Raw genomic sequence first — 22,025 nt, 5'->3', positions numbered from 1 at the left:
CCCGCTCCGCCCCGCTCCGCTCCGCCCCGCCCCGCTCCGCCCCGCCCCGCTCCGCCCCGCCCCGCCCCGCCCCGCTCCGCCCCGCTCCGCCCCGCTCCGCCCCGCGGCGGGAAGCACCGCCCCCGGAAGCGGGAGCAGAGGCCCGGCGGGTCGCGGCGGAGCCCCGCAGCCATGCCCGCCTTCAGGCAGGTGGGCGAGAAGCAGCTGCCACAGGAGGTCGTGTTCATGTCCTGGTCCCCCAAAAGGGACCTCATCGCCCTGGCCAACAGAGCGGGGGAGGTGAGTGCGGGGGCCGGGGAAGGAGCACGGGAGGGACGGGCGCTGCCTCTCCCTGCAGGCCGAGATGCCTTTGCTGTTACTTGGGGCATGTTTCTTGTACGCCTGGCCAAGCATTTAGGAATAGCAATTTTTTAGAATCAAGCTTCTTAATGCTTACTGTCCCTTCACCTTTTGCATTCTAATTTCCGAGCAAATTCACGTTTGATGCTCTCGTTGCTTGTGTTTGTGGGATTTTAAAGTGCATGAAAGTTCCTATTTAAATTAAATCTACTTTTGAGTACTTTTTCCCCCGGAACTGCAGTATGTGATCATACATGAAGACAAGACTTGTGCTTTCGGGGTGTCTACTGGAGAGGTGATGGGTAACCCCTGTTGATTAGGCGCTGGTATTCTTATGCAAGGTTCAGCTTATTTCTCTGTATTGCTGTAAACTGTATGCTGCCTTCTAAAAGAATATAGGAGTGAATCATCTGCTAGAGGAGTAGGTGGTGTTTAAGACACAGGCGTTTAAAACTGGTAAAAAACTCCGTGCATCTTGGACTGATTTACACACTTTTATTAGTGCAAGAATGTGGTTTAAGTTTGCCTTTAATGCATTTGCTTTGTAGGTTTTACTTCATCGGCTTGCAAACTTCCAACGAGTGTGGAGTTTGCCTCCAAATGAAAATACAGGAAAAGAAGTGACTGCTCTTGCTTGGAGACCAGATGGCAAAAGTAATGTCAAGTATATGAGGTGATATGGTGCAATAAAGTCCCATGGGAAATCATGAATGATGATACCTCTCATCTGTGAAGGAAATTTTCAAGTAAAGTGTGTTTGAAGAGAAGGGCAGCTTAATTTTATATAGGTTCATTCACAGTAATAGAGAAATTAACACCATTGAATGCAATTGCAAGAAAGATTTGTAAGCCAGGTTTTTATCCCAAGTGCTGCTTTTCCGGTTATAGCAAAATTTCAGCCTCCTAACTAAGCAGGATATTTTGTATGAACTACAAAGTTTATCGGGAGAGGAAGAAGCTGTCTAATCAGGATTGATTGAAGAATTTAGCTTGCTTATCATGGGTGAAATATCATAGACTAAAATTGCTCTAGTTATAGACCAGAGAAGAAAAAAAAAGTCTTTTCCTTATTAACAGAAATAATGTTGAATTTAGTAGCTTAATAAACTTATGCCAGAAATCAGTTAATTTTTAATTTACTGGAGGTGGGAGAATGGGAATAATCTTCCATGACATGTGGATAAAAATTACCTATATTGTTTTATGATATCATCTGAAGAGTTTAAGAAACTTCTTTTTAAGCTGATTACCTGTGATTACAAGGAAGTAAGTACAGAAGCCTCTGCCTGCTGTTTGCTATTATGGATGAAGAAAGGAAGAAAGTGATGCAGAAGTTGCTCAGCAACTCCTAATTTGTGTTCTGTTGCAATAAAACCCAAACCTTTCTGGTGGAAAGTCTTTATATACAATATTGTACTCAAGTTTACAAAATTGGAAACCTCTACTTTATCAGAACTATTGTTAGAAGTGTTAGAAGCGTGTTCAGTTCAACGTGTAAGTAAATACTTGTGAAATCAGGCCTTTGCCTTAAATTTATCACCTAAAACATGACAGGAGTTCAGACTTTCACTACAGTAAGTAGATTTCAAATGAGAGTTTGGAAGGACTGTAAACAGACAAAGAAAAGTGTCCAGTAGTTGGCTTTGAAGGCACATTGTTTTCTAGGTCAGTGTAAAGTACAGTTTTGCACCTTGGTTATTTATACATTTCACTTGTCTTTCTCTAGTTTTGGCTTTTGGCCTTGCTGATACCAAGCGGATTATTCTGTGTGATGTAGAAAAACCTGAAAGCTTGCACTCCTTCTCTGTGGACTTATCTATTACATACATGCATTGGATGGAAGTAACTGAGGAGAGCAGGTGAGTCTGACGGAGTAAATCACAGGCTATGTAGTGCCACCTTACTGATAGTTTATACTTGGAATGTTACAAGCAGTCACATAAAATAATACAATATTCCATAGCTGTGGGGTTTTTTGCCACTTGGCTAAAATTTTCCTTTTTTTAGAATAGACACTTTTCATATGGTTATTTTGAGTGCTGGTACCTTAGTCTTGTTCTTTAGGTTATACATCAGATTTCAGCATGATCTTGTGCTTCTCCCTCTTAAGAGCTGCTTAGACTAGTGTAAGCATGTACAGCCTGTCTTCTGATCCAGTTTGCTTCAACACCAATCAATTTATTAAACTAATTATAATAATGTTATGTTCATCTATTTTGTTAATCAGAATAAGTGTTATATTTAAACCTTTCTTCTGCATTTTCAAGATCTTTATTTTGGCGTTCACATCTTTCGTGTTGTGTCTTTGGTGCTACATCCAATTCCATTGGCAATTCTGTTATTCAGGAAGTCAGATTATCCCTAGTGACCATGAACTCTGTGTGTTTGAACAATTCTCAGCAGCACTTGTGAGCTGGAGGACATCATGGTCCCTGTTTCTGTTGTCTTAAAGAAACCTCTGATATGCACCTTATGGCAGTGCAACAACATAATTAAATAAAACATTCATTTAAAGGAGGCAGGTGGTGTAAGCTCCCGACTTGAGGATTTCCCCCCTCACCTCCAGTAAGCATCAGTCTTAAAATAGCAAGAAAATAACTGTCTTAAATCACTAACATTCTTCTCCTGGTGGGGATAGGCTTAGCTTCTTACTGGGAATCTCATCCTTCTGACATATCTAAGATGTGACATTAGGTGTTGTTCTTTGATCTTCCTCTCACTGCAATGTGTCTTTAGCTGTTCTGAGGTGTGGGTAAGTTGTACTGCAGGTTTGGAAAGAGTTTAAACAGAAAGCCTCTGACCAGAACTGCATTACAGGTAATGAAGGATTTGGTGACAAATGTCTGAGCCAGCAGATACAAACTTTATTCACTGGAAATAAAAGATTTTCAGTTCTTTTATTAATTTGATCACTTGATAAATTATTAAAGGTCCCATAAAGGACTATCCTCTGATATTTCTAATTCCCATTTACATAATATATTGAATATATGCTCTAACTTTGGAATTAAAAAGAAAGTCTCTCCTCATTTTTACAGCTTGGGTACTAAAGACAGTATTACTTCTTTTTCAGTCTTCTCACTTCCTTTTACAATGCTGAGGATGAATCAAACCTCCTTTTGCCTAAATTACCAGCACTACCAAAAAAGTAAGTGTTATACTAGTCAGCTTGAGAAGATACCATTTTTCATTTGTTGTCATTATTTTGGTTATTTGTCTTTAATGCCCTACAGATGTCTGATCATTGTAACTGAGAGTAATTATTTTGTTTTCAGTTACAGTACCACTGCAAAAATTTTCAGGTAAGAAATTGTCATATTGTAACTCTCTATTTTTTTGTTTTATTTTGTTTTCTGGTATTGAGACAGGCTACATAAGCCCTAATCACATGTTTTGTATTTTCAGTGAAGAAAAGTCAGATGAGATTATGAAGCTTCTGGGTGATGTCAGGTAAATTCTGTCTGTGGGTTGCTGTTGGTTGAGGTTTTTTGTTTGGATGCTTTTCTAAAAGTATAAAATAATGGATAAGCGAGTTTACTTTTAAGTTATTCATAATTGTTCTTAAAGTCTCAGAGAAATTACATGGAATGTCTTTTTTTTATGTACAAAGATAAAGTTCAAAGCATGTATTAAAGTTTCCATCAGTTTACACCTTTTCCCCTCAGTATAGAGGGTTTATAAGGCACTTTAGGCACTTCATGAGCAACTGCTGTTGATGTCATATCTTCTTTTTCTTAGAAGATTTCTTGCAGTGCATTTGAAGGTTGATTTATGTGTTAGTTAAGATGGTCTTGGAGACATTTGTGGATGCTTGTTCTATACAGAGAATTCCTGGGGGTTTGTATGAGTGTGACAAATCTAAACTTAAAAGTAGCTCTGAAACTAGCTGTATTCATGTTACTTTAAAATAAACATCTGTTATTAGGAAACATATGAAGAGCAGCTGGTGGAAGTGTAATTTAGCAGACTGAGACTGGCTTTGTGCAGTGCCTTGTGCTGCTTTTTTGAGGAGGGCACTTAATGTCTGTGCCTTGTTTTTTCCATTTCACTGTTCCTTACTGTCTCACCACTGAGAACCTCCTTAATTCAAATTTGCATCTCTATCACCAGTTTCTCCTTCTTAAAACTTGATAGGTCTTCTTACAATAGGATTTCCTTGCTTGAGAGAGAGTGAGCTGTCTGTGGTGTAGGAGCTTTGTGAATTTTCTGCTCCCTTCATCTGCTCAATCAAACCAAAAGTTTTTAAGATATTGTTTTGCTAAGTTCTGCGTTGGCTTTAACAGAAACATTCTGCTTCAATGAATATTTATTTAGGTATGTAACAGGCAGAAGTTGCAGTTAATTTTCTAGTATTTGTAGGCGTTTTCCCAAACCAGTGTAGCACATTAGTGTTAATAAGTGAGCAAAATGCAGACCTGTCTGTCCCAGACTCTATTCTTTGAACTGGGTTTCTGATGCTGTTACTTCTGTGGCTGTTATTGCCTTTGAGGTTTTGCTGAGGAGTGCCACTGAGTGACTGTGACAAACTTCCTCTGCATATAGTCAGGATAAACTCAAAGTAGGTTGTAAGAATGCTTGCAGCCTATAAGGGGACTGTTGCTAGAAACTTGTTACTTTGAGTGAAAAAGAACTCTGTGACTAAACTGTGCTATTTTTTCCCTATTCTCTCAGTTAATGTAGTAATTGATACTCTTAATGTAAATGTTAGAGGCCGGTTTTATCAATAAAGTCCAAGCTAATTTGTTTGTTCGCTTTTAAATTTCTTGGATCATGGAAGGTAGCACAGTATTTCTTTTTGTGCAGTGATTCTTTAGAGGAACATTATTAAAGGGATGGAATTTAAGTATTAAGAAGGATATCTGTGCATTCAAATTTCTTTCAGTATGCTTATTAACACATTCTTCTATTTTTATAGACTTAATGCTCTTGTCCTTGGTGGCAGCTCAGGATTTATTGAGATTTATGCTTATGGAATGTTCAAGATTGCTACAGTAACTGGGGTACGTTTAGTTCCTTTCCATATTTTTTCTTCATAATATACCCAACTGCAGCTGAATTGAGTCAAAATATACATATGCTTACACGTAAATGAAAGTGGACTGCTGAATTTTAAAGGAACTGATGGATTAGGTTGTTGGTCATTGATGGAAAGAAATTGAACTGGGAAATTTAACATCTTGTTTCAAAGTTCAATGTTAATACACAATAAAAAGAGCAGGTTTGTTCCTTAGCAGTAGCTGACAATTACACGTTGTTTTTACATGTCATTGAACACAGTCATCTTTATATGTCAGTGTGTTAGAGCAGTAAATATATCTTACAGGAAATGAAATGTTTTATTAACTTGTAAACTGGAATCCTTCAGGTGGCAGGTTCTTGTCGTGGACTATGTTTGTCTAGTGATTTGAAATCACTGTCAGTTATTACAGAGATACAAAGTTCTTCAGACAGCGAAGCAGAGATAACGTATTTTCAGGCAAGTAAACTAATTTTAAAATGTTTTTTAAAAGTAAAACTGCTTTTTAAATTACATCTGGTGGCTTTATTGCTTTCCCATTATTTGCAGAGAAAGCACAAATTACCAGTTCCAGCCTTTCTGAAATTAACCCCAGTTTAGCTTTTGAATTTATGATGTTAACATGCAGTTTCACTGATGAGACTGACACTGGTGATCTGAGGCTTTCTTTTAAAACACTACTTTTAGAATAACATTAATTTATTCAATTACAGTTACAATGATTCGGATTTTCTTCATTCTGCACACAAAGGCATAACAGCAATGCTTTCAATTATCCTGTCTATCCAGAACAGTCATCCTTAAAACTATTACTGTTAGAACTCCAAAATGTGGAATCTTATTAGGGGTTTTTATAGATGTATTAAAAATAGTTATTGCTTCTTTGAATTAAATGTATTTTCCTCTTAAAATCAACCTTAAGGAAATGAGAACTGAGAGATTTTCTGTTGGTCCTTCCAATCTGTCTTTTAATTTCTGTAATCTATATATTGTTACAAGACAAATCATATGTTAACTGTTGCTTGTTTCATTTGTTATAGTTGGACACTAGTCTATTATCAAGTTACTTACCTGAGGTGACTCGAATGGCCCGGAAGTTTACTCACATTTCAACTCTGTTACAGGTACAGATGTGATGTGTTACACCATCCTTTTAGTCTTGTGGTTCTTGCAGGTTTGACATTCTAATGCAAAAGAAATAAATGTTTTCTAGTAAGAAGCTTGAGTTAGTTTTAAGTAAATGTAGAGCTGCAACCTGGAATTTGATAATAATTTTTATGTTAAGATCTACAGTATATCTTCCTTTTGTATCGTAACATCCAGTTTTTGAACGTGTTGTCAAAGGGGAGAAAGGAAATAGTAATAATGACAGTTTCTGTATTACAGTATATAAAGTTGTCATTGACATGCATGTGTGAAGCATGGGAAGAAATACTGATGCAGATGGACTCACGACTAACAAAGTTTGTACAGGTACTGTAGGATTAACCATCCTTTTGGAAAAACACTTTTTGCAGAAGTTCTGTTGTTCTTGTTAGTCTACTGTGTATCTTAATGTTTAAGCATGATGCCTCCAGAGAAAAGTCTCTAAGTTTGGAGACAGCCTGAAATCTATTGTGTCAAGTGCTCTGATGCTGAAGGTACCTGTGTACAATCAAGCATGATTGCATGTGATACTTTATTTATTCTGAATCTTTAAAAAATCAACAGCTTGCCCAGCTGTTGATCAGTTGCTTTCTGTTTAAGATTGGGCTCTTTGTACTTAAGTCATTGATAAACTGATTACTGTAATTGTTGAGTAATAACACTTACAACCTAGTTCAATAGAGCACATATAATTATCCATATTTAAGATGCTCTTGGATTTGCTTGAATTTTGTGTTCATTGACCATGGACAGAAGTTAATGAATAATGTAATGTAATTTATTTTTTAAAATAGATTCTTGCTGATGGCAAACTGCTTACAATTTTTATTGGGTAATGCAATTGAAAATAACTTGAAATACTAAAAATTCTCAGTGATCAGAAAATTTTCAGTGATCAGTAGTCTGATTTCAACATTCAAGAATATGGGTGGGTTCTCTGAAATACTCTAACTGAAGTGTTTGTGAGATAATTTGGTAGCCTGGATTTAACCTCTTCACCAATCTATTTCAATCATTTTGACTGACAGGAAAAGAATACAACCACTTCTGTTCAGGATGAGTTTATGCAGCTGTTGTTATGGGGCAAAGCAAGGTAGTTACTGTTGTTTTATCTGAGCATGCCTTTGCACTTGATGTTGAAACACAAATTAAATGCCTATTTGGTTCTCTTCCCCACCTTCTTCAGTCTGGAACTTCAGGCATTACTAATGAACCAACTGACAGTAAAGGTATGTTAATATTTTTTAAACATACTAAACGAATCTATTCCAATATCTTTTAATCATTTCTATGTTAATGAACATTATTATATGATTGTATTTCTTTGTTAACAGGGTTTAAAAAAACTTGGTCAGTCCATAGAGTCTTCCTATTCCAGTATACAGAAGTTGGTTATAAGTCATTTGCAGAGGTAAGTCACAGAATTTCCAAGAAATTATAGTTTAAATGGCAAATAATATGCTGTGTTGGTGGTGCTTTCTATGTAGGTGTGCTGCTTTGGAGACTGTGATCATGGCAAAATGTCTTATTTTACTTTTGCATAGTAGAGAACTATTGATGTATTTTGAACAATCTCCATGACACATCACCTGTAAATTGCTGCCTGGTGTGTTTTATAGGATCTGTGCAAAACATTCATGCTAACTTTATGTGGTGGTTAAAATCATTGGGACAACATTTGCTTTTCTCTGAAGCAATACCTTACTTCTTGTACATGTCAGACTACCTTGTAAAACTTTGCACTTTGTGCATTAAATGATAAAAATGTAGTAAGCAGCAGAGTACTGATTTTCCAGAGGGTGAATAAAATATTACACTTTTTAACTCTGCCTTCCTAGTGGCTCTGAGGCACTGTTATACCACTTGAGTGAATTGAAAGGAATGGCTTTATGGAAACAAAAATATGAGTCTCTGGGATTAGACGCGTCTGGAATTGACGGTACAGTAGTGTGTGTGCTACCTACCTGCTTTGATTTCACTTTTGAAAGCTTAATAATAATGGTTAGCGTTTTTTACAGAGGCTATTACTGCTGTTGGTTCTTTCATCCTGAAGGCGAATGAGCTGCTTCAGTAAGTATAAAGTCTGGAGAGTTTAAAAAACATTCCTATTCAGTCTTGTGTTGAAGGAGATGGATGTGTCTGGGAATAGAGAAGGTTGGGGGAGCAAGACTCCTCTTTTGGTGGTGAGCTTTCATCTTGTCTCACTGCGTGTCAGACTCACACCGCAAGAACAGTCTTACTTGAAATGTTGCGCTGGGCATTTTGAAAAAACCGGTAGTGCTTGCAGACCTTTCTGTGGTAAAGATGGCACTTAAGCCTGGAGCAGCTTGTGACATTCAGATTTTGTAATTTCTTTTCTTGTTTCTTGTTTAGAGTTATCGACAGTAGTATGAAAAACTTCAAGGCATTTTTTCGATGGCTATATGTTGGTAAGATTGGTAACATAGTAATCATCCAGTATCTGTTTTATCCTGTAAGCATTGAAATGCAGGCAAGTAATTAGGCCAATCTTAGTTATAACCATCTATTTTTTTTCTATCATAGAAAATTTCTGGACATGTAAAGGGATATAGTTGATGAGGCAAGAGTAATTATAATATTAAACACAGATTATAAATTTGGTAGTTCTCAATTAAAATTAGTGTATGTAGAGTGGATATTGTATATACTTGACCTGTAATGCTGCTCCAAACTGTTTTCTGATTCATGATCAATTTTCTGGTCTTGATTTGGAGAAAAAATAAAGGACTTTTTTTAGACTTAGTTTGAAGTATAGCCTGATTCTCTTTTACTCTGTTACTTGCTGTTTTCTTCTGTGACAGCCTAGTTATGTGTAAGGTTCTGCACAGATGGAAACAGTCTCTGAATATCCAGATGCACTTAGTAGCCACCTTCAGTTGTGTCTGGGTAGCTGCAGAGAAAACGTTGAAAGGAAGTGCAGAATGCTGTATTTTAGGCTGCTTGTTTTTATAAAGTGTTCATGAACAAGTTTATAATTTCTATTTGATCATTTTAAAACTACTTTACAAAACCTAAGTGGTACCAGATAGTGTAAAAGCCCCAGATATGCAGCGTTAGCACTTACTAGCAGGAATATAATAGTTCTAATTTAGAAAATTGCAGAAAGCACAACTGTCTGAGTTCTCTGTCATAATGCTATGTTCACTGTGTTTGGTTTCAAACTAAACAGAGAACTTTATCCAAGCCTTGCTGATTTAAAATTACTCCTGTGCAATTCTCTTAAAACACATTATTCTGAGCATGACAGTTTTAATGTATTTTACATATATCCATTTTAGTACTCTTATTATGGACATGAACAAATTCTTATGAGCCCTTTCCATAATAATTTTGTCTCAGTCTCATACAGGGTAGAATGCAGTTGGAAAAGATTAAAGATACAAATTCTTCAAAATTTGTAATGTAAGCTAGTGGGTCTAGTGAGACTTAATTTCAGTCTCCATTTGTAATTCTTCATTCCAGGCTCTTTTGCTTTGGATGAATTAATCTTTTCTAACAGTAGTGGCTTATTACATAGACATGAAAAACGAAGAATATTAGGAAAACAGTATTAATGCAATAAGAATATCATTTTTCCCCTCAGCCATGTTGAGGATGTCAGAAGACCATGTGCTTCCAGAGCTGAACAAGGTAATAGTAATATCTTCTGATAAATGGTGATATCCTCTATATTCTGCTCAACTTGAAAGCAGAATTAAAGGTTTCTTTTTGTTCCGGAACTTAAAGGATAGTGTCTGTGTCATTTTTTTGAGAAAGTTGATGCCTGCACGTTCATACTAACATGCTGTCGTGCATGAATTACTTTTTCTGTTTTCCTTGTTAACACTACTGTATTTAGTACACTGTGTATGTAAGGCCGCTGTATAGCAGCCCTTTATGTGCCCTAAGTGACGAAGTTAACCAGAGTGAGATTTTAATATCTTTATCAATGCCCCAGTAGAGGAGAGGGAATATATAATAATATAATAATACCATAATATAATAACACCTGTGTTGGCTTTGCAGCCACCGTCACACTGCCCTCACTTCAGGGCAGAGATACCTTCCAGAAATAGATAGGCCAGAGGAATGGAGAGGTAGGGACCTCCTGCAGTTCATCAAGGACAAAATGCAAGGTTCTGTTGTGGGGTGGTTTAACCCCCTGTGACTGCACAGCTGGAGCCCATGTGGCCGGGAAGATGTCAGCTCTGCCATGATGATGTAGGAATCACTGGATGCAAGCTGGGCATGAGCCAGCAGTGTGCCCTGATAAAGGTGGGCAGGGGTGACCAGGGCTGTAGTAATAAGAGCATGGCCAGGAGTTCAAGGGAAGTAGTTACTGTCCGTATTTAGCACTTGTCAGGTTGCATTTCCAGTTTGGGGCCATCCTGTACAAGACAAACAAGAATGGTCTCTGATGAGTTCAGCAGAGCACTCCCAAGGAGATTGGACACTGGAACATTTGCCCTATGAGCACAGGCTGAGGAAGCTGTGCTTGTGCAGCCTATACAATGTGTGTTCTGTGCTCATTGAAAGGTATTTCTTACCCTTTGCTTTTGTCACTGGTTTTTTTTCCTTTTAGATGACTCAAAAAGATATCACATTTGTTGCTGATTTTCTTACGGAGCACTTCAATGAGGTAAGTGATACTGGTTTTCCAAGTATATAATTTGACTGTATTTTTGCTGACAAGAGCTGAGTCTGAAAAATGTTAGAATAGAATAATATGATCATCTTTTTGTTCACTACTTCTCGTTAACTTTGTGTTTAAATAATGGATTTATTTGCATTATTTTTTTAGGCACCAGAACTTTACAATCGTAAGGGAAAATACTTCAATGTGGAAAGAGTTGGCCAGGTAAAGAGCTATGGAATAAATGCAAAAAATACAAATGAGAAAATCCTTTGATAGAGAAGTTTTTAAAGCTGTGTCCATTTTTCTTCCCTGGCCCATTTGCTCTGTGTTTCATATACCAGTAATGGTGAAAGAGAGTCTTCTAATTGTTTCCCCTTAGTATTAGGAAAATGAAGGTTTAAAACCATGCCTTGTAGCTTCACCTTGCACATACTGTATTTTTAGGAAAAGACAAAAACATTTTGCGGCTGTAGTAAAACTGTAAAAGCCAGCTTCAGTAAAACTGGTATATTTGTTGTCTTTGTGACATTTAACACTGGATTTCAAAACATTTGTGATCAGACTTGGTTTAAAAATCAGTTTCTTAGGGAAATATCACCATGTGATCTTAAACAATTGTTGATTTTTCTTACTGCTTCTGGATGGAGTGGAATATTTAGTTTCAAGGCTATGGCATGTTAATTTAACAAGAAATGTTTAATATACTTACTAGGGGCAATAGTGAAGGTGAATTCTAATGTTCCCTATTCTTAAACTGCAGTCTTAAAAACTTGTGTTTCTTTTCTAGTACTTGAAAGATGAAGATGATGACCTCGTATCACCACCTAATACAGAGGGAAACCAGTGGTTTAACTTTCTGAAGGATAGTACTCATCTTAAAGGTAAGGTGCTTTCGTTAAAAAAAGAAGTGAGTGCAAGCTATATGTAGAATGTAACAAATATAGAAGAGTAATCTTTTTTCATGCTTATGAGTTACTTCTGTTGTGTTACTCATTGGTCTTCATCTTAGTAGAATAAAATAAATGGGCCTTGTTATTTTGCAGAGGGTTTATGTAGCTGCTTACCCAGTTAATTACCATTTCCTGGATATTGGGAGTTCCCCATCTTTTCTGTACCAGTCTCAGAAGTCTTGGCTTGGAAGGAATCCCAGAAGATGTCTGTTTTAGGATATCTTAATTCCAGTTCAAGAAAGTAATAGTTACGCTTAGGTTATACCTGGGGGAAGTGTCCTAGCTTGTTCTCTTTCACTGAGTCTATTTTGTTAATTAGTGGTGAAAAAGAACTAAGAGACTATAATGAGCAGATGGTGAAAATTATTCTACTTTAACTTTAGAAACCAGAGATTGTAAAACCTTGACAGCATAAGCTGTCGTGTAATAGAATTTACCACAGTTGCCTTTTTTTGCCTATTTAATTCAATAAAAAGGGGGGAAATGGTGGAATTTTTGTTTGGAAAATAGTCTTCAGAAAATCTAGTTTTAGTGATTATAATGGTGTAATATGTTTTTATAGAGATACAAGCATTTTTAAAATTAACTTTATCTGTTTACAGAAAGTCCACTTCTGTTTCCCTACTATCCTGAGAAATCACTGCATTTTGTCAAAAGGCAAATGGAAGGCATCATTGATCAGTGTTTACAAAAGCCAGCAGTAAGTTCAGTTTTTATAAATGATAACTTTCTTTTAGGGATAGTGGTCAGCTGAAGGTAGCAGTCACCCTTAGCGAGGCCTGAAACTTTAATCTTTGCCTTTGAGTGCCTACAACTTGGGTATAGTCCAATTTCACCACTGCTGGGATGTGTCAAGCCTTTGCTTAGGGAAAGCATAGCGGGGGATTTTTTTGTTTAACATATTCTGTTGCCACATTATTGGGATCTGGTTTTAATGTTAATTACGTGTGTGTGTGTGTGTGTGCTGTGTGCCAGATAACTGTGTTACTTGGTAATACATCAGTCTAATATGAAGAAACATGAAACGAGTATGAAGTGACAATAGTGTTTGCATTAGGGACGTTTATTCCAAGATAAATATTGGTGGATTTTTCTTTCAGATGTACTCAGAGGTTGTTGGTTGGTTGGTTGGGGTTTTTTTATCTTAAAAACATGTATAATTATGAATAATTTCCTGTATTTTATGGCTTATTTTTATTGTATTTGTTAGGATGTAATTGGGAAGTCAGTGCATCAAGCAGCCTGCATGTCTCTCTACAAGATTTCCCAAAGGTATTTCTTTACTATAAGCAACCAAAGAAATGTGCAACTAAAACTCATGCATGAGTAGCATTTTATAAACTGTTTTGTCTTTCCTTTGCAGTGAAGATTGCACACCTCAGTTATTTAAATTACCATTTCTGTAAGTATGCTGCTATTCCTTGTTCCTTGTTGTTTACCAGTTACTAAAACTTGATCTAAATTTTCATTTCTTCCCCCACATTGCAGGTGGAATGACAAAACGTCTAATTTACATTATGTTCTCTTCACCATGTTAGAAAATTCTATTTCTAAAATACACATTTTGAGGAGACATACTGACACTTCCAGGTAAGACAAAAAGAGGGAAAAAGTGATGTGTGAGCTTTGCCACGTTTGTACAGAGACAGTTAAAATTCAAATCTAATTGTAAAAATAAGGAATGAGCACCATGAATACAGTCTTTGTTGGATACTAGAGAAAATGAGGAGTACATTAAGAAATGCAGCAGGAACCTGCAGCAGAAGTTTGTGTTGTATTAGACTCAGAAAATCTAATTTCAAGACCCAAGATGGTTTTAGGATAAGGAAAAAATCACACTCATTTAGATTGCTGCTCACAGAATTACTTACTTGTGCAGAATTACAGAGAATCCCACTTCCAGTGTTGCTTTGTCTTACTTTAAATAGTATTCTTTGATTAAGGAGTTGCAGTCAGTAATTTAATGCTTTTAGAAATATGGGGACTGCACTCACAGGTGCATGAAGTAGAATACATCTCTTTGGGGTGTGGATCTGCGTACCTTCAGAGTTTCTGTGTCCTCTGTGTGATTTGTCACAGCATGGTTATACTGATACAGCTGTTCAAGCTGCATTCTATCAGTGGGATGGCTGAAATGAGCTGGGTTTAAAAACAACAAAAACTCCTCCTCTCTGTAAAATACTGATTTTTATAATTTGTGTCATTTAATTTGAGGAGACAATGAACTGTGATGGGATGGGAATTTGCAAAGCAATTTTACTGCTAAGGAAAGCACATGGTGAAACTATCTTTTGTGTTTCCAGTTGACAGCTGCTGATGACAGAATTACTGCCCTGTGGTGACTTCTAGTTCCTCCTTCATTGATACCCAAAACAATCTAACCTCTTTTGCTGTGGAGTAACGAGTAACATAATGAACATGAGACTAGGACAATTGAGCCAGGAGTTCAGCAAAGAACTGTATCCCATAAGCCAGGTGTAGTTTTCCATTTGACTCCATTAGTCCCATTTTTCTGAGGAGCAGAAGAATTTAAAAGGTTCCATCTGCCAATCACAATTTTGGCATGTAGCCATGTATTGTGCTAAGCTTAGATAGGCTTACACCATCTTGTACCACAGTTGCCATTAGAGATCTTGGATTCTCTGTGAAGGGAAAAGATTTTGTCACTGAGATAATGAACTCTGTTGTTCTAGGTCTGTCAGTAATGGGATTCTTGCAGTAGAGTTTGGAAACTTCTTGAACAACAGTATAAATGAGAGCTCAGACTCCAGGTCAGTATATTTGATTTTTCTTCCAGATTGCTGAATTAAAGATCATATTTCCTAGTGGTTTTTTTGCATTAAGTTGACTTTGAAGTTAACTCACCTGGGTGAATCAGGTTGTAAGGAAATGGCACAGGTGCGTGAAGCTGCAGGGTCGTGAGAATCTTACTTTGCGCTTCATCTCAAGGTCAAGTAAATTTTAGTTTTCCAGTTGAAAACTGAAGCTTTAACACATGTGCAAGAGACAAAGCTGGCTGGAAACAAGTATTGTTTATCTCTGTGATGTTCTTTAAGTAAGATAAGACTTGATAGGCCTGAATATAGCCATCTTACAAGGCATATGATAGACTAAACTTGTCCTTTTCATGTAGAAAGGCCAGATATGGTTTGCCCTCAGTACCTTCAGCTGTATTTCTAAGTTTTCTTTGGTGTTTGTGTTTACTGTTTCTTATGTTTGATCTGAAATGTGAAGATTGCTAGTAAGTTTTTTTGTGCCTTGCTTTCTTTTCCCTTTTCAGAATAATTTTTCCAGCATGATACAGGAGTCTGCCAGGTTATGGCTATCATTCAGTGTCATAGCTGCACAACTGACCTGTTTTATTATTTACAATAAAGCTCATTGTTAAGTACTGAATACCTTTTAACATGAGGCTGTGCAACTTTAAAATATTTTAGTTCTGCATTCTCTTACATTACTTGATTCTTTCTAAATTATTTTCCTATAGATGCTACAGTTGTTTGGATGCTCACTTCTATGATGATGAAACTGTAACTGTAGTTCTGAAGGAGAGCGTGCAACAAGAGGGGAAGGAGAGAGTCTTGGCTCAGCTGCCTTTATCTTCAGTATATACAGATGAGGACCAAGATAGGAAATTCATCTGGGATTCTGTGGAAAGGTATTGAAAACTTTGAGCATATCTGAAAATGTAGAACTGAAAAGCAAATGAAGCAAATATTAGAACTGTGTACAGTTACTCATACTTTGTGTGTGTATAAATATTTTAAAGACACAAACTCTCTTCGTGACAGGAGAGTAGGATGGGGGAGACAGAAGTTTCCTAAATAGTTTGTTTTCTGGTTTTTGGGAGGTTGGTTTTGGGTTTTTTGATACTGATGCTACATGTGTAGCAGGGGTGTCATGAAATGCAAGGATCAGCTGAAGACACCTTGTAGAATCAGAAATCTTCCTTTCTTTAGAAGATTAACTTTGCTGGTCAGAATACTTCAATTTAGGATGTTTTCAGCATATCTGCTCATATATCTCTGCTGTGTAATAAGAATTCAAAGGTATTTCTTCTTCTTTCCCTGGTAGTCACCCTTACAAATATTGTCAGCTTAACCTTAAAACATCAGAACTGGTACCGCTGTTTGCATTGACACAGGTAGAGGAGAGCATCTGATGAAAGTGAACACACAAAAGGCCAGTGTAGTTCAGGCAGTGAATCCAATCTTTTAGTTGTGTCTCCCTTGCTTTTACTTTTCTCTCATTCTTTTCTGGTGGTTTGCTTAAGATGCATTTTTATTGCAAAATAAAGAGCCATACTGAACTGTAAATTAAATTTTTTTATGCCACAAAGATACTGTGCATTGAAGAATGAACAGAAAATATTAAGAGCAGGTTCAAACTAATCCTGGCTGCTGTAATAGGTAGGGAGTGTCTTCATACAATCCCTGTGAGCGGGGTAGTGATGCATATCTGAAAGGTCAAGGAGGCCAAACTTCTGTGTAAAGGGAGGCACTGTGTCCAGGACTGTGTTCGGAAACTCCTCTTTGTGCAGAGGAGAGGTTTGAAGGAAAGCCACCCACATCCTCCTGCCATAGCTGTTTCTCATGGGAAGATCAGACTTCACAACTCCCTTCTCACCTGCTGTGATATTTTTAACTCAGTTGGAATATGCTGTGTCTCTACAGTTGGATCTCCTGCTCTACAGTATCTGTAGCAGCATTATGATGCTGCTTGTTGCATATGATGAAATTTAGACATAAGAATCTGGAGGCTTTTCTTAGAACTGCAGTTATGTCTTTTGAACCAGCTTTGTGCTTTTTTCTTTGCCATGTGCAGGCTGGATGAGCGAAGCGGTGAGATACCCACACGTACTGTCTTCTTGGAGAATCAGTGGAGAGTGCTAGAGAATATGAAAGCTCAGTATGTTTCTGTAAATGGCATTAGAAAAGTTTCTTGTGTGGTAAGTGCAGTATCTCTGAAGAAGCCTGTCAGCTATTAAAGAAAATATGCTGACTAAAGTGGTAACCTAAAAGTTACCATTTTTTTATGACAAACAGATTATTTTCTCATAATCTGCTATGAGGGTGTCAGGGTACAGTCATACCTGTCGAATAGCACAGGATGGAAAAACTTTAACAGAAGGTAATCAATCTGCTTGCTTTACTTCTCAGCCTGTAGAGCAATAAAAAAGTTGCTAATTCTCCTGAAACCTCCATTTCAAAGATAAGGGCTATTTTCAAAGCTAGTGGCTGACAAAATGCTATTGGTGTTTTACTTGTTTAGTCATTAACAGGAACTTCTTACTGTCTCTATAGCTAAGTTCAAACCTCCGCCATGTCAGGGTGTTTGAGATGGATGTAGAGGATGACGGGGAAGTTGAGGAAGAAGAGGAAGAAGAAACAACTCAGATTGCAGCTGGGGAACCTGATGAATCAAATCAGTCCGCAGATGGCCAGGACAATGTGTGTGATGCATCTGCTGAAGAACTACCTGATGAAACTGAAGAACACGAGACAAGTCTGGATCCTTGAAATAGGTTTTGATAATAGTAAAGGGACGCGACCGAACTGTAAATACTTTTTTTAATGGCACAAAGAAATTGTGTGTTCAAGAATAAACAGAAAATATTAAAAGCAAGTTCAAACTCATCCTGGCTGCTATAATAAGCAGGGACATTATTAATACAGTCCCTGGGATTGGGGGTGATACATTTGAAAGGTCGTCTAACTAGTTAGAAAGTAATCTGACTTCAGGCTGCTGAGATGATGGATCCTGTACCTCCTCAAGCAGCTGAATCAAGTTGGAATTCTGTATTGCTTTTCAGCCAAGACTGTTATAGAGTACTTCTATTGACTCTATTTTGTCTGGCACATGGTTTGGTACCAGCTTAAGCTTTGAAAGCTTTTCTATTTGCCATTTTTAATAGGTGAGGAGAAGAAGAAATACCAGCTGAGGTTTTTGTAGCTAAGCTGTTCAGTCCCAAATACTGTTGTAAAGATTAAAATAAAGTTGTATATAAAACCAGCAAAACTTGGAATCTAATTCTTAGCTTCTCAGACATTTGTGTTCTAGTAATGGGTATGACAATGTCCTGTAGAACTAAAACTTAAGATTCCAAATCAGTGTAAGACTTGTTACACAACAAAATTTAGCAACTGTTAATTAAATACATAGTTTTAAAAGCTCCTTGGATAACATCTGTCCTTGGTAACACAGCATTTTGATCTATGCAATTCTTTAGTCCTCAGTGCAATGTATGTGTGCACAGTGCATGATCTGTCAAATGTTTGCATGTCTCAGCCTGCCTAGTTTCTGTGAATTTGTTCCTGAAAGCCTGTCTTCTCAATGTGGAATTTTTTGTAATGAAAAATTTCAACAGAGAGTATGTTTTTTTATTCTGATTCGGCATTGTATATCGTGCATAGCCCTCAGCATAAACATGTTACTTGCAATTTATATATTACTGTAGGCATGGTGTAGTGCTAAGCAGAAGAAACTAGAAACAGCATTTAGAAATCTAAAATGTTTTCTTTTTCCCTACTAGCTGTCATTCTTAACTGACTTAAAACTCAGCTCTTTGAATTCACAATGCTACTAAATGCATGAGCTTCCTTCAGAAGAGTGAGTGTACCTTCTATTTGTGAGGAGGACCAAGTTTCCACTCTGTGCTTTAAAAACAAATCTTTTGAAATTGCTATTTGGCATTGCAAAATTCAAATACTAAACTTATCCTCTTGTTTTGAAATATACCATTTTTAAGTAACTTTAAAAAAGTGGCCTTCTGAAGGTTTTGAACTGCTTGGGAGAGACCCTGGTGAAACACACTTTCAGTTTTGAAAGAGACTAAGTTTTTCCCTTTCCCGACAACCTCATTGAAAGCTGCTTGCTGTTCATCATTCTCATCCAACAGATGGTCATATTGCAAGGCACACTGAAGCTGTAGGACAGGAGGGGCAGAAATGCCCATCCAGAAGTGCCATATTTTCTGGGTAGAGCAGTTAACTCTTAATAAGAAATTGCTGTTATAACAGAGCCCAGTCAGCTTAAACATGGCCTTTTGTTCTTCAAGGAAACTTTTGCTTCTAACTTAGAGGTGTCACATCAAGGGCTTAGAAGTAATTGTTCTGCTATGCTTTGTGCTAAGTATTTTTAGTCCATGAGCATATGGAAATCTGATCTATCCTGCCCACAGTAGTTCCTAAATTTGATTTAGTAGCAGATGTGTCCCATGTCACAGGGGCATGTCTTTCAGTTGCCTCCCTAAGGCTATTCTGTGCACCTTTCTAGTCCAGTCTTGGATAAACTCGAGTCAGTGGGAGCTTTGTGTAGCTTGGATAAGTCCATGTGCACATTCTACATTTCACAATGACACTGTACAGACACACCAGTGGTCAGTGCTTCTGAATGCATTGCTGATTCCTTCTGACAAGCTTTTTTAAAATTTATTTTGCTGCCAGATTTCTGTAGTAATAAATATGTCAGTAACGTGTTTATGCATCTGTTTTCAAAAGGGTGATAAGAAGTACTAGATCTAGAAGTATTTTAGGATTTTGGTGGTGTCTGGGTGTGGTGGTTTCTCACTTGCCATTTTGATCTCTGATCTCTTATGTTAACTGAAGGCTCAGTAAACGTTTTTCTGTGGGGAGTTATTATTTACTGATAGTTTTGTAGTCAAAAAAACTTCTATATTCTCAGCAAGCATGCACACAATCCACTCTGCAATACAAATCTTTAGGTCTCTAAGAAACATTTACTGCTGCCTCTTTTTAAATATCTGTTTGTTTTGTATTTGGCATTACTATTTTTTTTAAAATCTTATGCAACTTTTATTTTCTGTTCTTTACCTGTGTAATCTCTTTTCCAGACCTTTTTCCTATACCTTTTCTGCCTGATCTCTTCAAAGTTTGCCACACTGTGTGTGCTTTGGTCTCTCACCAGCTGGTGCTGTTTTGCTCCACAACCTGGACATGCTGTGGTACCATTGCCTCCCACTTACATGGATTTCATGGCACATTTGCATCTTCCTTTGTAAACAGCCACTTGAGCTGCTCGAAAAGACAGGAGATGGATGTAGAGCAATAGTGAACAAAAGCTTGCTTTATTATTATTATTTTTGCAGAGGGGACAAGGGATGTGTAGCTTTGTAACAAAAGTTACAGCTGGTCCTAATGCTCCTTGACTTTGAAAAACCTACTTAAAAAAAAAAAAAGCCTTAAACCCCATTTGTAAACCTTGACAAAATGGGAAAGCCATCTCTGTAAGCATGGAAATTCCTTAGTATGTGGCCTGTGTTTACTATCTGTAGTCAGAATTGGTTCATGTGTCTTGTTACCTACTGCAGTAACATCTGAGATCTCTCATGCAACCTGGAACTAGCTGTTGCTTTTGGAGTTGTGGCTATAATCTATCACGGTGTCCTGCAGTGATAGGGAGGAGAAGAGAGATCCAGCAGGCAGGCATTGTGCAGCAAGATTCCCTGATTTAATTATTTTACAACTCTTTTATGGACTTCTTTCTTCATAGTCTAATTGGTCAAAGGATCAGCCACCCCATGGGGTGATTGGCTAAAATCCTAAAACATCCATTGTCAAAATATTTTTCTACTGTACTATAAACAAAGGTTTGCAAGGTCGCAGGTGTTCATAGTTTATAGAACTCTACTACTATCTTCCATGAGAGAGAAAAGTATCTCACGGGACTGGAAAGAAGCAAGAGAAATTCTTGCTAGCAGCATATTTTCATCCACAATTCCCCCGTTTTATAAGATAACAATTCTACTAGGTCTTAATCCTAAATAGAAATTTACATCAGTTATTAATTCTAAATATAGCTTTAAGGGCTTTAACTATCTGACTCCATAACAAGAAATTTAAAGTTCAGTCTCTGCTTGTGGAAGGACCATCTGCCTGATGGTTGACATCCTGGTCATCATCAGAAGATCATTAGGCTGATGATCTACATTCTGGTCGCCATTTGGATGGTTGGCGTTCTGGCCATCATTTGGAGGTTGCCTGTTCTGCCTCTGGTGCCGTAGGTCAGGGCAAACACATTTTGAAGGTAGCCACCGTATCCCAGTATCTGTGGAAACGCAAGCATACCCACAACCCCAAACGATAAGCTCATGAGGGCCTTCCCACTGGTTAGTGAGTAAATTCCGTACCCAGACTTTTGCCTGGGGCAGTTGTGTCTCACCTGAAGACTGCAATGAGAGAAAATGATTCAGAATAACAGGATTATTTGAATTTTGTGCTACTGTAAGGTGATTAATTGTATACAAAGCTTTTTCTAGTCAGTTCTCTGCGGTTTCTCCATGCATTCCCCTTTTCTGTTTGTCCAAAACACGCTTCAGGGTACCATGAGCGCGTTCGACAATGGCTTGGCCAGTAGGAGAATGTGGGATACCAAAGGTATGGTCTACACCCCATAGGTGCAAGAACTGCCGCATCTTCTCCGAGGCGTAGGCAGGACCATTACCGGTTTTCACAGAAGCTGGCACGCCCAGGACTGAGAAAGCCAATTTCCAATGGGCAATGACATCACTGCCCTTCTCTCCAGTGTGAGCAGTAGCCCACATAGCCGAGGAGAAAGTGTCAATAGACACGTGCACGTATTTAAACCAGCCAAATTCGGAGATGTGCATTACATCCATTTGCCAAAGCTGCAAGGCTTTTAGCCCCCTGGTGGCAAAGGCGCAGCGAGTCCGTGACAGCACAAGCGCTGACAATGTCGCGCGCCTCGGTTGGCGTTAAATGGAACTGCTTCTGCAGGGTATGTGCACTTGGACGGAAGAAACCGTGCGATGCCTTGGCTTGTGCAATTCTGTCAGGCTGAGGCCCTACCCACGCAGGGTTGGCCAGCATGTCAGCCCTGGCACTGCCTTCTTTTAGAAACCCTGGTCAATTGGTGTGGCTTCGAATGTGCAGAATGTAATACGGATGCACTCGAGCCT

The 22,025-nt window shown here is 37.9% G+C and overlaps 1 protein-coding gene across 2 annotated transcripts; it reads left to right on the top strand.

Moving 5' to 3' along the window:
* Window positions 1–103: 103 nt before the first annotated feature.
* On the top strand, window positions 104–18,106 carry ANAPC4 (anaphase promoting complex subunit 4). 2 transcript variants are annotated; one of them, XM_042053267.1, is made up of 28 exons: window positions 104–279; window positions 888–993; window positions 2,066–2,198; window positions 3,413–3,487; window positions 3,615–3,641; window positions 3,745–3,789; window positions 5,255–5,339; window positions 5,705–5,815; window positions 6,397–6,480; window positions 6,743–6,829; window positions 7,531–7,595; window positions 7,689–7,731; window positions 7,837–7,913; window positions 8,341–8,441; window positions 8,521–8,572; window positions 8,876–8,931; window positions 10,107–10,153; window positions 11,085–11,141; window positions 11,304–11,360; window positions 11,926–12,019; window positions 12,691–12,788; window positions 13,299–13,360; window positions 13,452–13,490; window positions 13,577–13,678; window positions 14,782–14,859; window positions 15,576–15,746; window positions 16,913–17,036; window positions 17,392–18,106. In XM_042053267.1, exons 1-28 carry the CDS (start codon window positions 172–174, stop codon window positions 17,605–17,607), a joined length of 2,400 nt encoding a protein of 799 aa, XP_041909201.1. In that variant the 5' UTR covers window positions 104–171; the 3' UTR covers window positions 17,608–18,106. The 2 variants fall into 2 exon arrangements, with proteins under 2 accessions (XP_041909201.1, XP_041909200.1); XM_042053266.1 differs by lacking the exon at window positions 16,913–17,036 and having other exon boundaries at window positions 105–279; window positions 17,392–17,508.
* The last annotated feature ends 3,919 nt before the right edge of the window (window positions 18,107–22,025 follow it).

This window comes from Corvus kubaryi, unplaced genomic scaffold, assembly GCF_017639235.1.
Source record: "Corvus kubaryi isolate FWS band 111438036 unplaced genomic scaffold, C.kubaryi_AGA036_p1.0 split1-131, whole genome shotgun sequence".
Classification (NCBI taxonomy): domain Eukaryota; kingdom Metazoa; phylum Chordata; class Aves; order Passeriformes; family Corvidae; genus Corvus; species Corvus kubaryi.
Note: the sequence above shows the minus strand (reverse complement) of the source record. Positions and strands in the feature narration are given on the sequence as shown.

Bases quoted from the DNA above. Each gene is read 5' to 3' on its own strand.
- ANAPC4 (XM_042053267.1), top strand. From the start codon at position 172: ATGCCCGCCTTCAGGCAGGTGGGCGAGAAGCAGCTGCCACAGGAGGTC. The intron at 3,642-3,744 runs GTAAGAAATTGT...TTGTATTTTCAG, and splicing joins ACCACTGCAAAAATTTTCAG to TGAAGAAAAGTCAGATGAGA. The intron at 8,573-8,875 runs GTAAGTATAAAG...TTTCTTGTTTAG, and splicing joins AAGGCGAATGAGCTGCTTCA to AGTTATCGACAGTAGTATGA.